Source organism: Nymphalis io, chromosome 19, assembly GCF_905147045.1.
Source record: "Nymphalis io chromosome 19, ilAglIoxx1.1, whole genome shotgun sequence".
Taxonomy (NCBI): Eukaryota; Metazoa; Arthropoda; class Insecta; order Lepidoptera; family Nymphalidae; genus Nymphalis; species Nymphalis io.
Window position 1 is genome coordinate 23151 of NC_065906.1, and position 13826 is coordinate 36976.

Sequence of the window (13826 nt, forward strand, 5' to 3'; positions counted from 1 at the left end):
GCGTAATGCGTATATTTGTTTGTTGTAGTGTGTGTAACGTTTTATTTTACTAATTTAAGGTATTTCTAATGCATATTTCACAAAAATTTTACTACTTTCTGAACATCTCTATCTAAACTTTAACTGTGCAAAATTTCATTCTTCTTCGTCCACGCAATTGGCGGTAAAAGGGGTACAAAGTGGGGTGCTTCACGTATTTATATTATAGATATAATATCGTATCCATTTGAATCGTCGTCGCGGATTCAAATGTATTGCCATTTTAATGGCCGCCATTGTCGTCCAATATATTGATTTTATTAACTCAGTCAGTGCGCACGTCTGGCGCTGTCCTGAGAGCAAGAGACAAAATGATCACACGCGCTACTGAGATACTCCTTTAGGGTATGTACGCACTATGCGGATAGCCGGTGTGCGGTTAACCGTCCGGTTAACCGCAATCAAAAAAATGTATGAAAAATTAGTATTTATACGGACTGTCATGCGGCTGCCGCTCAACCGTTGCGGTCGCTCGCAGCACTGCGGCCCGACTGACGGTCATCCGGACGGTTGCTATACCCACTACGCGGTTAGTAGTTTGCGGTCGACCGCCCGCCACTGACGACACACGTGTGTACCTACCTACTGACGCGCTAAAAACGGACGCAATGAATTTCGATACAGAAAAGTTTATAATTGAAATACAGAATAGGCCGGCAATATGGAATACTAAATCTACGGAATACTCTGAGAGAAACTTACGGCAAAAAGCTTGGGAAGAATTGGTGGAAATCTATGGAACTGATTTACCACAGGATAAAAAAAAACAACTCGGTATGTACCTACCACTTATTTATTTATTTATTTAAACATATATTATATTAACAATGATGTTTCATGTTCATGTTTTAAGCATATGAGCTTGTTTAAATGTAATTATCCTGCCAGCTTACCCTCCCTTCCTTCATGAAATAATCAGCAAATAATTCTCGATATCTCAATGCAGTTGTATTGTTTCTGTGTACACTATCTCGTGCAATTGTTTCAGTCAGTAGATTATTTAGCGAGTCTTCAAAAGAATACCCATCTCTATCTATCTCTAACGAAGTTGTGTAAAATGCACGCCGACTTAATAATATCATTAATTAATTCGATGTTAACATTAATGGGTCTATGGAAAATGCGCCACTTATTCGCAAGTATCCCAAAAGTACATTCAATGTACATTCAATCAACAAAGTCTATAGTTAAACGTTCTTCTGGTCACATTTAAATCACGTCTTGGATATGGGCGCATCATAGTTGCACTTAAGGCAAAAGCTTCATCTCCTACAAAGACATAGGGAAAAGCAGTGCTGTTGGATTCTGAATATGGCGCTGGTTCAGGAATGTTCATGCGATTCTGTTGTATCTTTTTATAAAAGTTAGAATTTTGAAATACTGCCGAGTCACCGAATCTACCGTAGGCTCCAACGTCAATCAATACGAACTTGAAGCTGCTGTCACAAAAAAAAAACTAGGGAAAAAAGCCCTTGTAGTTGAAACACATTGATCCACTATTGTTAGGTGCTACAACTCTAATATGTTTACCATCGCAAGCACCGATACAGTGGGGAAAATAAGCTCTCTTCGAAAAACCATTTTCAATTTGAAGCCACTTTTCTTTTGTCGGTTCTGGTAGGCACATCTCTTTCAAACAAATCCATATAGCGGCACATACTTCTCGAACTATTTCGGCGACAGTGCTCACTCCAACTCTAAATACATAATGCAATTCGGCGAATGAGCATCCTGTTGCCAAAAATCTGAAAAAAAATGTTTTATTACAGGTCTGGATCTTCAAAAAAGGTGGAGAAACATTCGCGACGCTTTTGTAAAGGCCCATAAAGCAAGAGTGGGTCTGCAGCAAAAAAGAAGGTCCCATATGTATTCTATGATAATCTTTTATTTATAAAAGATACAGTAACGGTTAACCGCACAGATGGTAATGCTACAGGAAATTACGATGAAAACACGAGTATACAGACAGAAGTCAATGTTCCGTCAATGTCTTCATTGCCGCCAAAAAGACGTAAGAAAAACAACGATGATAATGAAGTCGGTGCACAGTTAGTTGGAGTGTTGAGTAAAAATTTAGAAAGAAAGAATATGGATGATGACGACGATCGCCTTTTTTTCTTGTCATTGGTAAAGGAATTTAAGAAAATACCTGAGCACATGCAAATGCAGACAAAGTTAGATATTTTAAAAGTAATAAAGGATGCACAGCAGTTCTGTGATTATTCAAACGCGTCATGCAGTTTTTCAAGGGCTAATAATACCTATCGTGGATATCAAACGGCACATTATTCAAGAAATAATCCTCACACTGAGCTTATGCAATCATTGGACGTTGGACGACCACCTTCTCAAAATTTTGAGGTACAATCGCCATTATCAACTCACAGTCACCAGTCTCAGAACAGTGAACACTCGTCTTATATTAGTACGTACGTACGTACGTACGACGTTGCATACACTAGAGTGGATGCACAGCGCATTGTACAGATTGGTCATGACCTTGTTTCGCATCCTAGGGGCTCCCGTAGCTTCTGGCGTCTGACCAAGTCTGTGCAAAACAATTTCTGCCAACCTTCGCTGCCACCGCTCAGAAATCCGGACGGATCGCTAGCTCTCAATCCGCAAGAGCAAGCTGATCTCCTGGCTAAACTCTTTGCCGACAATTCCGTCATCGATGATTGTAGTGCGCTGCCACCTACAATACATGTGGCCATACGATGCCTGACATCAAAATCAGGCAACGTGATGTGCGTGCGGAGCTGCAATCACTTGATGTACGGAAAGCTAGCGGTCCCGATGGAATACCAGCCATAGTGCTGAAGAAGTGCGCAGCGGAGCTGTCTCCTGTGTTAACGCGCCTGTTCCAACTTTCTCTCTCTTCGGGATGTTGCCGGAGGCTTGGAGAAGAGCTAATGTGCAAGCGGTTCCCAAAAAAGGGGATCGTTCTGACCCGGCAAATTATCGGCCAATAGCTATCACCTCGGTACTTTGTAAGGTGATGGAACGGATTTTAAACAACCAACTGATCCATTACCTAGAAGATCACTGTTTAATTAATGATCGTCAATACGGGTTTCGACCTAAACGGTCCACAGGTGATCTTCTAGCGTACGTAACACACCTCTGGGGTGAAGCTATCGACAAGCATGGAAAATCGTTGGTTGTCAGATATCCTCGATATCTCCAAGGCTTTCGACAGGGTCTGGCACAGAAGTCTTCTCTCCAAGCTGCCGGCATATGGTCTGCCTGCTCAGCTATGCACCTGGATTGCCAGCTTCCTACACAAGCGTAGCCTTCGTGTTTTAGTTGATGGTTACGCTTCACAATTCTATGTTGTGAATGCTGGGGTCCCCCAGGGATCTGTGCTATCTCCCACACTCTTTCTTTTGCATATCAATGATATGCTCTCTCTTGGGAACATACATTGCTATGCAGACGATAGTACAGTGCATGGTGGATACCACGGACGCGCAGTGGCTGGGCGAGCGGAAATTGAGGAGAGGCGGAAGGATCTTGTCATTGAACTCGATAGGACGTTAGAGCTCATCGCCAAATGGGGCTCTGATAATCTTGTTGAGTTTAATGCCAAGAAAACACAGGTATGCGCTCTCACGGCGAAAAAGTCAACATTTTCCCCTCTTCCCTCCCTCTGTGGTATTCCGCTGGTGATGCAAAGCAAATTCGCCATGCTGGGGATTGACGTTCGCTGCGACCTTAGTCCAAGGGATTACATCGAGGCTGTTATAAAAACAGCTTCACGGAAACTCAGAGTTCTGAACAAGGTGCGGCGCTTTTTCACGCCACAACAACTGTGCCTGCTGTACAAAACACAGGTACGGTCTTGCGTGGAATATTGCTCGCACCTTTGGGATGGCTCCGCTAAGTACCTACTTGAGGCCTTGGACCGGTTGCAGCGACGTGCCGTACGCATTATTGGCGACGTAAAGGTCACAAACACCCTTGAACCTTTACAATTGCGTCGTGAGATAGCAGCACTGAGCGCTTTCTATCGACTGTATCACGGCGAGTGCTCTGAGGAATTATTTTCTCTAATTCCTGCTTCTCCCTTCCTTCTTAAGTCCACGCGAGCTGGTTCTCGATGTCACCGCCTAACTGTGACATCAATTCCATCGCGAACAAAGAAATTTGGCAACTTCTTTCTTTGTCGCACTTCCAAAAAATGGAATTCCTTACCAGCTCACGTGTTCCCCTCCTCTTACAACCCGGGTTCCTTCAAACGAGGCGTGAAGAGGCATCTTGCGGGCCGGCAAGGCGAAGGCGGCTAGTGCAGAACGTTTTTCCCGTCTGTACTGGCCGTCGTCGCGTTTGGACTCTACTACCACTTACCATCAGGTGGAGTAGAGTCATTTGCCCTCTTAACTTACGTAACTCTTAACGTTAGCTTTGACTGGTTCCTGCGGGCACCCGTCCTTCCCGGGATGGGGGTGCTGTGCTAAGCGGATGACACCCTCATCACCGAGACGGGGCAGGACTTTCGGGAGGCGGCCCGCCTGGCCGAGGTCAGGACGACTCTCACCGTGGACCGAGTGGAAATGCTGGGCCTGAGGGTCTCCATCTCCAAAACGGAGGCTCTCCTCTTCCACGGTCCACGTAGACGCCCCCCACGCGGGGCGAGTATATTTTTAGTGGGTATCCCGATGTTCAGGGCGCACTCGGCGCCTTGGACACCGGCGAGTCCCACATACCCCCCCACTGTTTCCGTGGGGGAAACGCGTAATGCGTTTTTCCAGCGATAAAAAAAGGACACTTGGATATCGAATACCTAAGGAATAAAAAAAGCTGAAAAAAAGTAATACTTTCTTTTAATAAACCAAAATTTTCGAAGTAATGTAGATAAATACATAAGATATAAAAATAGTGACATTAGGAAAATCGGATTTATTGACTTGAGGAGTGATTTAATATCGATATGTGAAATTTAAAAAAATGGGATAACGCTGATAATAAACCTACGGTAGGATTCGGTGGCACGGTTATTCATTCGCTGGGATCGGGTATAGTTACTAGTAATATAAGTATTCAGGGCGATAGCGCTAATCTACGTAGTTATATATTGTTGAATCGGATTCGATATTGAAGTATTCTTTTCTTATAGGTCAAACTTATACCTCATGTTAATATTTTAAAAACAAAGGATATAAATTATGAGTAACTATGATGTAGTCGACAAAAATGAAATAAAAATAGAATTAAAAGTTGCTCATAACATTACAATTAAACAAACAAGAGGCCAAATTCTACTAATTTATAACGATTACAATACGTTCCCGATTCAATTCCGATCAAATCCGAATAAATATAGATTAGTCATAGACTAATATTCTATATTCGGAACCGAATCGAACCGATATGACGTTAACATATACCGTTGTGTCAAAACCAAACTTAATTCTTAATCCTTATAGAAATAGTCGATAATTAAATTGAATAATAGAAAAACGGAAAAACGGCAACGATCAGGCTTCGATTCGATTGCGATAAAGTGACAATTTGTTAGTAAAATTGGACCCCCAGAAATGATCGAAGACATAAGTGACCCAAATTTACACGGATCAATTTATATAAAAAGTAGTTACCGGGTATGATCAAATAATGAGTATATAATGCAGAAAGATGTTTATTTTTAAATTGAAAATGGTCATTGTCATTAATGGTCAGAGCTTTTGTTTGGTTATATTCACGCCTATCCAATTTATAAAAAGATAGCTTATAGCCAGAGTTGAAATAGTGTGTCTTTCGGGTTAATTGAAGTAAATAGAATTGAATCGAATTCAACATTTTATTTTATTTATCTCAAATAAATGTTGGAGAAATCCCTCATAATTTTAAATTGAAACTGTAATTAGATTTAAAAAAAGTCTATTAATTTAAAAAAATACCAGTTATTTATAGTCCTACAGATTGGCCACAGTGAACGTTACGAAGTACAACAAATGATAACTTAAGTAATAATGGTATAATTCCCGAATCAAATTTCTGTTGCATGTTTACTTAAAAATAATTCTTAAGTGGATTTCGGACAAACAACAACTATTAGACGAATTCAGAAAATATATTAGTAACTCGACAACTAACCAATACTTGCTTTGTATGACCCATCTCTCGGTACAGAGTTGCACGCCGATGCTAGCAAGCGGGAAATAGGTGCCATACTACTTCTAATACAAAAGACCAATGATCTTAAGCATGTAGCATATTTTATTCATCGGACTTCTCACAAGGAACAACATTTCTCGTTCTATGAATTAAAGACGTTAACAGTGGCGTCTGCTTTAGTTAGATTTCGCACATATCTCTTGGGAATCAATTTTACTATCGTTACAGACTGTAAATTTTTGCGTGCTACTTTTATAAAAAAAAAAAAAGATATAACGTCAAGGGATGCCCGTTAGTGGTTTCTTATTCAAGAAATTGATATCACTTTTATTTATAAACCTGGCTTAAGAACGTGTCACGTCGATACACTAAGCAGAAACTATACCAAACTAGATAATTAAATAAATATTAAGTTGCCTTTATATTAATAAAATTGATGATGATTGGGTTATAAACTATTAAATAATGTAGAATACTACTTGACTCAAAAACTAATGATGTAATAAATATTAAAAAGAAATACTTTCTTAAAAATAATGGTGTACTCAAAATCACTGATCATGGTCTTAAATGGTTAGTTCCATTAGTGTCGGTTACAAGTTTTAAAATCAAATCATGACGATATTGGACATTTCTCGTATTAGCAAACTTTTTTAAAAATAGAATATAATTATTGGTTTCCCAAAATGATAAAATTTTCCAAAAGAATAAATAGTATCATGTTTGAAATGCGCACATAGTAAAGTATCGTCAGGAAAAAAATCCGGTTTCTTCATCAAATACCAAGTGTCTACGACATTTCACTCGTTCATGCTGACTATTCAGACCCTTTTAGTATACGTAAGAATAAAAATAAATATATTTTATTATTCGTTGACGCTATATATATAACAAATTTATAGCTTTAAAACCTGTAAAAAATACAAAACACAAAATCAAAAACACTGTTAATGCCTGAAAATAGTTCTTTGGAACGTTTAATGTTTCTCAAAGATTGATATTCAAGTTTCATTGGAAAAAAATAATTTTTTTTTTGTCAGAATTGGGCATTCAACATATTAGGAATGCAGTCTTCACGCCACGTGCAAACGAGCAAGTGGAAAGATTAGCTCTGTGTTTACTTTTCGTTTTAAGTGCTATTAATCATGTATACTTAGAAACATTATGGGATAATGATATTTTAAATGTGCAATAGGGTTTTAATAACACGATTAATAAAAGTATTAGTTATTTATCAGCAGAAGTATTGTTTGTCGTAAAATTAACAGGAATGTCAGATAGTAAGTTAACGTCGGTTTTGGATAATGATAGGAATAAATCAACAGCCAATCGTTGTCCACTGCTGAGCATAGGCCTCTCCCAAGGTGCGCCAAAGCTCCCTGTCCTCCGCCTTCCGCATCCAGTTGGTGCCCGCCACCTTCTTAAGGTCGTCTGAGGGACGGGGAAAAGGCTACTATACGTACTATACCTACTGCGCTCGCCAACACGCCTGCCCAGCGCGGCGAGTATGGGTAAACCCTCCTTAATGGCAGATGCGCCCAAAAAAAGGCCCCCAGTTACCGGCAAGCCCGCTAGGCCCGACCAAGGTACCGGTCGCGGTATCGGCAGGGCAGGGGGTGCTAATAATAACCGGTTCACGGCAGGCTACCGTATAAAACGACTTCACATGGCAACGTACAATGGACGCTCGATGAGGCTGGACCATCACCTCGCCGAATTAGAAGTAGAGTTAAGTCATATAAACTGGCATATTGGGGTCATCTGAAGTCCGAAATTTTTTCGTAAAAGTAATCCCCTAAAGAATTGTCAATTTTGCTTTCTTATCTAACGTATCCGATAACATCTGCCCATAATTTTCATCTGACTTGAACGCATTTAAAAATTTAGTTTGCCACTCTGCCTATGTAAACAAAACTATTAATTGGTAATCTCTCATACCATTTTTTGTTTTTTTTTTTTGGTACACCGCTTAGTTTTAGTAACATCATGTGGGCGTGCAGTGGGTTATCGTGAAATGATCAACTTTAACTTAATTATATAATCACACTTTATTACACTTCACAATTAATATCACACACAAAGTACTTTATGGAACGGTAAGACAGTTCCGTGACCTTACTCGACCGATGCTTTGCAGAGAGTGTTCTGTCCGAACCCGAGCCATACCATCACGACTCTGTCGAATGCGCACTGAAGTTCTGCCGAACCACACCAGGGTCAAGTACACAACCGTTGGTGCGCTTTTCGTTCCATTGAGTGTCCGTACGATTGACCGGATGCGACATATAGTTGATTACGCCTTATGTTTAAAAGTTTATAATGCATTATCCTTACGTGAAAAAGTCTTAACACAGTCATGTGAGTGACATTGACAGATTGACATCGAAAAATTTACTTTCACATATTGACAAATTAACATTTGACACTGACAGCTTGACTTTGACAAATTAACTTTGACACTGACAGATTGACTTTGACAAATTGGCATTTGACACTGACAGCTTGACTTTGACACTGACAGCTTGACTTCGAAAAATTGACTTTGACATATTGACAATTTGAAATTTGGCAGTGATAGATTGACATCGAAAGATTGACTTTGATACATTGACATTGACAGTTTGACTTTGACGTATTGACTTTGACCAGATTGACTTCGAAAAATTGACATATTGACAGATTCACTTCGAAAGATTGACTTTGACACATTGACTTACGACAGATTAACTTCGAAAAATTGACTTTGACCAGATTGACTTCGAAAAATTGACTGACATATTGACAATTTAACATTTGACAGTGACAGATTGACATCGAAAGATTGACTTTGACATAGGGACTTTGAAACATTGACTTTGACCAGATTGACTTCGAGAAATTGACTTTGACATATTGACAATTTAACATTTAACAGTGACAGATTGACATCGAAAGATTGACTTTGATACATTGACTTTGACCAGATTGACTTTGATTCGAAGCCTGATCGTTGCCGTTTTTCCGTTTTTCTATAATTCAATTTAATTATCGACTATTTCTATAAGGGTTAAGAATTAAATTTGGTTTTGACACAACGGTATATGTTAACGTCATATCGGTTCGATTCGGTTCCGAATATAGATTAGTCTATGACTAATCTATATTTATTCGGATTTGATCGGAATTGAATCGGGAACGTATTGTAATCGTTATAAATTAGTAGAATTTGGCCTCTTGTTTGTTTAATTGTAATGTTATGAGCAACTTTTAATTCTATTTTTATTTCATTTTTGTCGACTACATCATAGTTACTCGTAATTTATATCCTTTGTTTTTAAAATATTAACATGGGGTATAAGTTTGACCTATAAGAAAAGAATACTTCAATATCGAATCCGATTCAACAATATATAACTACGTAGATTAGCGCTATCGCCCTGAATACTTATATTACTAGTAACTATACCCGATCCCAGCGAATGAATAACCGTGCCACCGAATCCTACCGTAGGTTTATTATCAGCGTTATCCCATTTTTTTAAATTTCACATATCGATATTAAATCACTCCCCAAGTCAATAAATCCTATTTTCCTAATGTCACTATTTTTATATCTTATGTATTTATCTACATTACTTCGAAAATTTTGGTTTATTAAAAGAAAGTATTACTTTTTTTCAGCTTTTTTTATTCCTTAGGTATTCGATATCCAAGTGTCCTTTTTTATCGCTGGAAAAACGCATTACGCGTTTCCCCCACGGAAACAGTGGGGGGGTATGTGGGACTCGCCGGTGTCCAAGGCACCGAGTGCGCCCTGAACATCGGGATACCCACTAAAAATATACTCGCCCCGCGTGGGGGGCGTCTACGTGGACCGTGGAAGAGGAGAGCCTCCGTTTTGGAGATGGAGACCCTCAGGCCCAGCATTTCCACTCGGTCCACGGTGAGAGTCGTCCTGACCTCGGCCAGGCGGGCCGCCTCCCGAAAGTCCTGCCCCGTCGCGGTGATGAGGGTGTCATCCGCTTAGCACAGCACCCCCATCCCGGGAAGGACGGATGCCCACAGGAGCCAGTCAAAGCTAACGTTCCACAGGATTGTGCCGAGAACCGACCCCTGTGGAACGCCGCAGCCTATCCGACGCCGGACCAACTTGCCGTCGCCCCCCGCAACCTCTCGGTCCTGGAGGTACGCCTCCAACAGCCTCCTCAGATAGTTCGGCACCCCACGGTATCGGAGTGCCTCCCTGATCGTCTCGAACGGGAGACTTTTAAAGGCATTTGCCACGTCTAGCGACACCGCCAGGACCACTTTCCCCTGGGCCACCGCTTCCATGGTCCGAGTCTTCAGGGTGTTCAAGGCGTCGACAGTCGAACGGCTCGCCCTGAACCCGAACTGAGCCTCTGAGAGACCCGAACCCCCTCGTCGAGGTGTTGAACGAGACGGGCTGCGAGAATCTTCTCAAACAATTTGCCCGTCTCGTTCAGCAGCACTATTGGCCTGTATGCCGAGGAGGAGCCCGGTGGTCGACCCTCCTTCGGCAGCAGCACCAATTTCCCCTGCTTCCAAGGCTTCGGGAACTGCCCGCTTCTCAGACATTCGTCGAACAGCTCCCGAAGTCTTGCATCCAGGTATTCCAAGGCGTCGCACAGAACACGCCCTGGAACATCGTCCGGACCCGGCGCCGTATTTTTGGCCCTCAAGCGGCCGAGGGCCATCTCCATTTCTCGCTCCGTGATCAGTGGTGCAGCCACTGCGTCCTCTATCACGGAGCGAGGGGCCATAGGCGGAGGGACAAACTCGCCTGGGTGGGGAAACAGTTCCCCAACCAGGCGCAGGAGGAGCCCCGGCGGCAGCGTCTCCGTCACGGGCCGACATGGGTGCGGAATTTTCCGCAAACCCCGCGGTACGGTCGCCCCCATGAATCCCGATTAAGGCCCGCCAGCAACTCCTCCCTCGCCTTCTCTTTGGCCCGACTTATAACCAGCTGTAGATCTTTTTTCAGCTGGCGGTAAGCGGCCAAAAGCTGTCCCTCTAGGTCCGTGTCGAGGCCGTTGCGCCTGCGACAGCGGACATAGGCCCTCCGCGCTCGGCTGCACGTCACCCGAAGCTCGGCTATTTCCGGTGACCACCAGAACACATGCCGACGCGAAACTCCGCGCCGAGTCCTCCGCATGGCTGCATCGCATATCTCGATCTCAAATCGGATATAGCGATGATCTCCACCTTCTCCTCTACTCTCCAGTTCGACACTCTGCGTGCTACCACAGGGGTGGCAAACGAGACGTCCATTACGGACCCCCCGTTGTGGCGCACGCAAGTGTGAACTTGCCCCTTGTTGAGAAGGGACAGGCCGGAAAGTAGCGCCCACACTTGGACGGCCCTCCCTCGCGGATTCGTGGTGGGGTTGCCCCAGGCACGCGACCTCGCGTTTAAGTTGCCGAGAATCAGGGTAGGTTTCGGTGACTGCCTGGCTACCGCAGCTCTGACTGACCCGAGATAAGTCTCGAACTCATCGAGGCTGCGGTAGAAGTACGTTTCAACGACCGCGTACTCGCCCCATCCCGCCACAACGTAGCCCGAGCCCCTCTCAATAAGTGAGAGGGGAGGACCCGTTCCGCTTCTCGAGAGGACCGCCACCGTTCCGTCCAGGTCCTCTATCCAATGAGCTAGGGGAGGAACGAAGTTGGGCTCGCAGGCCACCGCCAGGTCTATCTGCCACTCCGCCATGGACTGCAGCAGTAGGTCCTGCGCCCCGGCGGAGTGGTTCAAGTTCGACTGTAGGAAGCTAATGCTTGGTGCACTCATTTTGGTTGAGTATTAGCTTCAGCAGATGCCTGACGGCCTCCTTCGTCCGACGTGGGGGTGGTCCGGGTGCCGGGGACTTTCCCTTTCGTGGTGGGGGGCCTGCAGTCCCGCGCCCCCATCATGTGCCCAGAGAAATTGCCGGGCTCTGCGCAGACCGCGCAGCGAAGCTTGCCCTTGCAGCCCGACGATTTTTGGCCGTCGGAGCCGTGAGCGACCCAGTGACCCGTGAGTGCAGATTGTATGCCCGCAGCACAAATGGTGCGCTGACTGGTGGTCTGAACACGAAGCTCTACGCTCCCGGTTTGCATCATTCTAGATGCTCTAATGTCCGTTGCCTTTGCACCTCTCGCACAGCTTCGAACGGATCGACACGGCATGATGCATTTCATAACGTAAATAACGCGAAAATAACTGGCTATGCCTAAAAATTCAAATGGCCCCTTACTTTCTGTTCGCTCGGGTGCACCTGACCTTGACTGATAGTGCAATCTAAGAGTTCTGTAGTGGTTGCTAAAAATGCACTTCTTTAAATTAATAGAGAAACCCACAAATCTATCAGTCTTGAGTGACTTGGAACACAATATCAACGCATTCATTAGCAGTGGCTAATAAAAATGATCTACTAACACTTTTTACCGTTAACGATAAATACTGACTAATAGGGCCAGTAGTAGTCTTTTCCTTATACTCTCAATCGAAAAGCACCGTACATGCCGATGGAATACCAGCCATAGTGCTGAAGAAGTGCGCAGCGGAGCTGTCTCCTGTATTAACGCGCCTGTTCCAACTTTCTCTCTCTTCGGGATGTGTGCCGGAGGCTTGGAGAAGAGCTAATGTGCAAGCGGTTCCCAAAAAAGGGGATCGGTCTGACCCGGCAAATTATCGGCCAATAGCTATCACCTCAGTACTTTGTAAGGTGATGGAACGGATTTTAAACAACCAACTGATCCATTACCTAGAAGATCACTGTTTAATTAATGATCGTCAGTACGAGTTTCGACCAAAACGGTCCACAGGTGATCTTCTAGCGTACGTAACACACCTCTGGGGTGAAGCTATCGACAAGCATGGAGAATCGTTGGCTGTCAGCTTCGATATCTCCAAGGCTTTCGACAGGGTCTGGCACAGAAGTCTTCTCTCCAAGCTGCCGGCATATGGTCTGCCTGCTCAGCTATGCACCTGGATTGCCAGCTTCCTACACAAGCGTAGAATTCGTGTTTTAGTTGATGGTTGCGCTTCACAATTCTATGTAATGAATGCTGGGGTCCCCCAGGGATCTGTGCTATCTCCCACACTCTTTCTTTTGCATATCAATGATATGCTCTCTATGCTGATTTGATCACATACAATGAATTATTTCCGAAGCTTATTCCGAATTCCGAAGTTAATTACACTATATTATTGAAATAGATATTCTTGAAGTTATATAATGTTAGAAGCAAACAAAATTATTGTGGCAGTCAGAGGTGCAATGGCGGGGATGTCAGTGCTCAGTAACGCGGACCGGAGGGTGTTGAGTCGTCAGTCAACTGTCATCCTAATTTTGCAATTTTTAATTCGACCTATGAGCATGAGATGACCTATGAGATGACCTATGAGCATGAGTAAATATTTATATAAATTAATGTAAGCTATTTCATTGCTTAATGCTGTTTTAGGATTTTGTATATATACTCATGGTATTTTCAAATAAAAGTATTCCGATCCAACCAACAAGAAAGTATTATTTCTATAACTCCAAACAAGAAGTCAACTACTAGTAATCTAGGGCCCACTAGGGCCCAGGGGCGATGCAGATTCCACTCAGAAACTACAAATTCTAAATGCAATTTTCATATTAATTTAATTTATAGTTTTAAAACCAACATATGCTTTATAGTATGCGT

The 13826-nt window shown here is 43.1% G+C and overlaps 1 protein-coding gene and 1 pseudogene across 1 annotated transcript; one reads left to right on the top strand and one right to left on the bottom strand.

The window, feature by feature from the left end:
• The first annotated feature begins 647 nt into the window (after positions 1–647).
• Positions 648–4496, top strand: LOC126776141 (uncharacterized; annotated as a pseudogene).
• Positions 4497–11247: 6751 nt separating this feature from the next.
• Positions 11248–11940, bottom strand: LOC126776142 (uncharacterized). Its single transcript, XM_050498443.1, has one exon. It carries the CDS (start codon positions 11938–11940, stop codon positions 11248–11250), a length of 693 nt encoding a protein of 230 aa, XP_050354400.1.
• Positions 11941–13826: the final 1886 nt, after the last annotated feature.

Bases quoted from the DNA above. Each gene is read 5' to 3' on its own strand.
- LOC126776142 (XM_050498443.1), bottom strand. From the start codon at position 11,940: ATGAGTGCACCAAGCATTAGCTTCCTACAGTCGAACTTGAACCACTCC.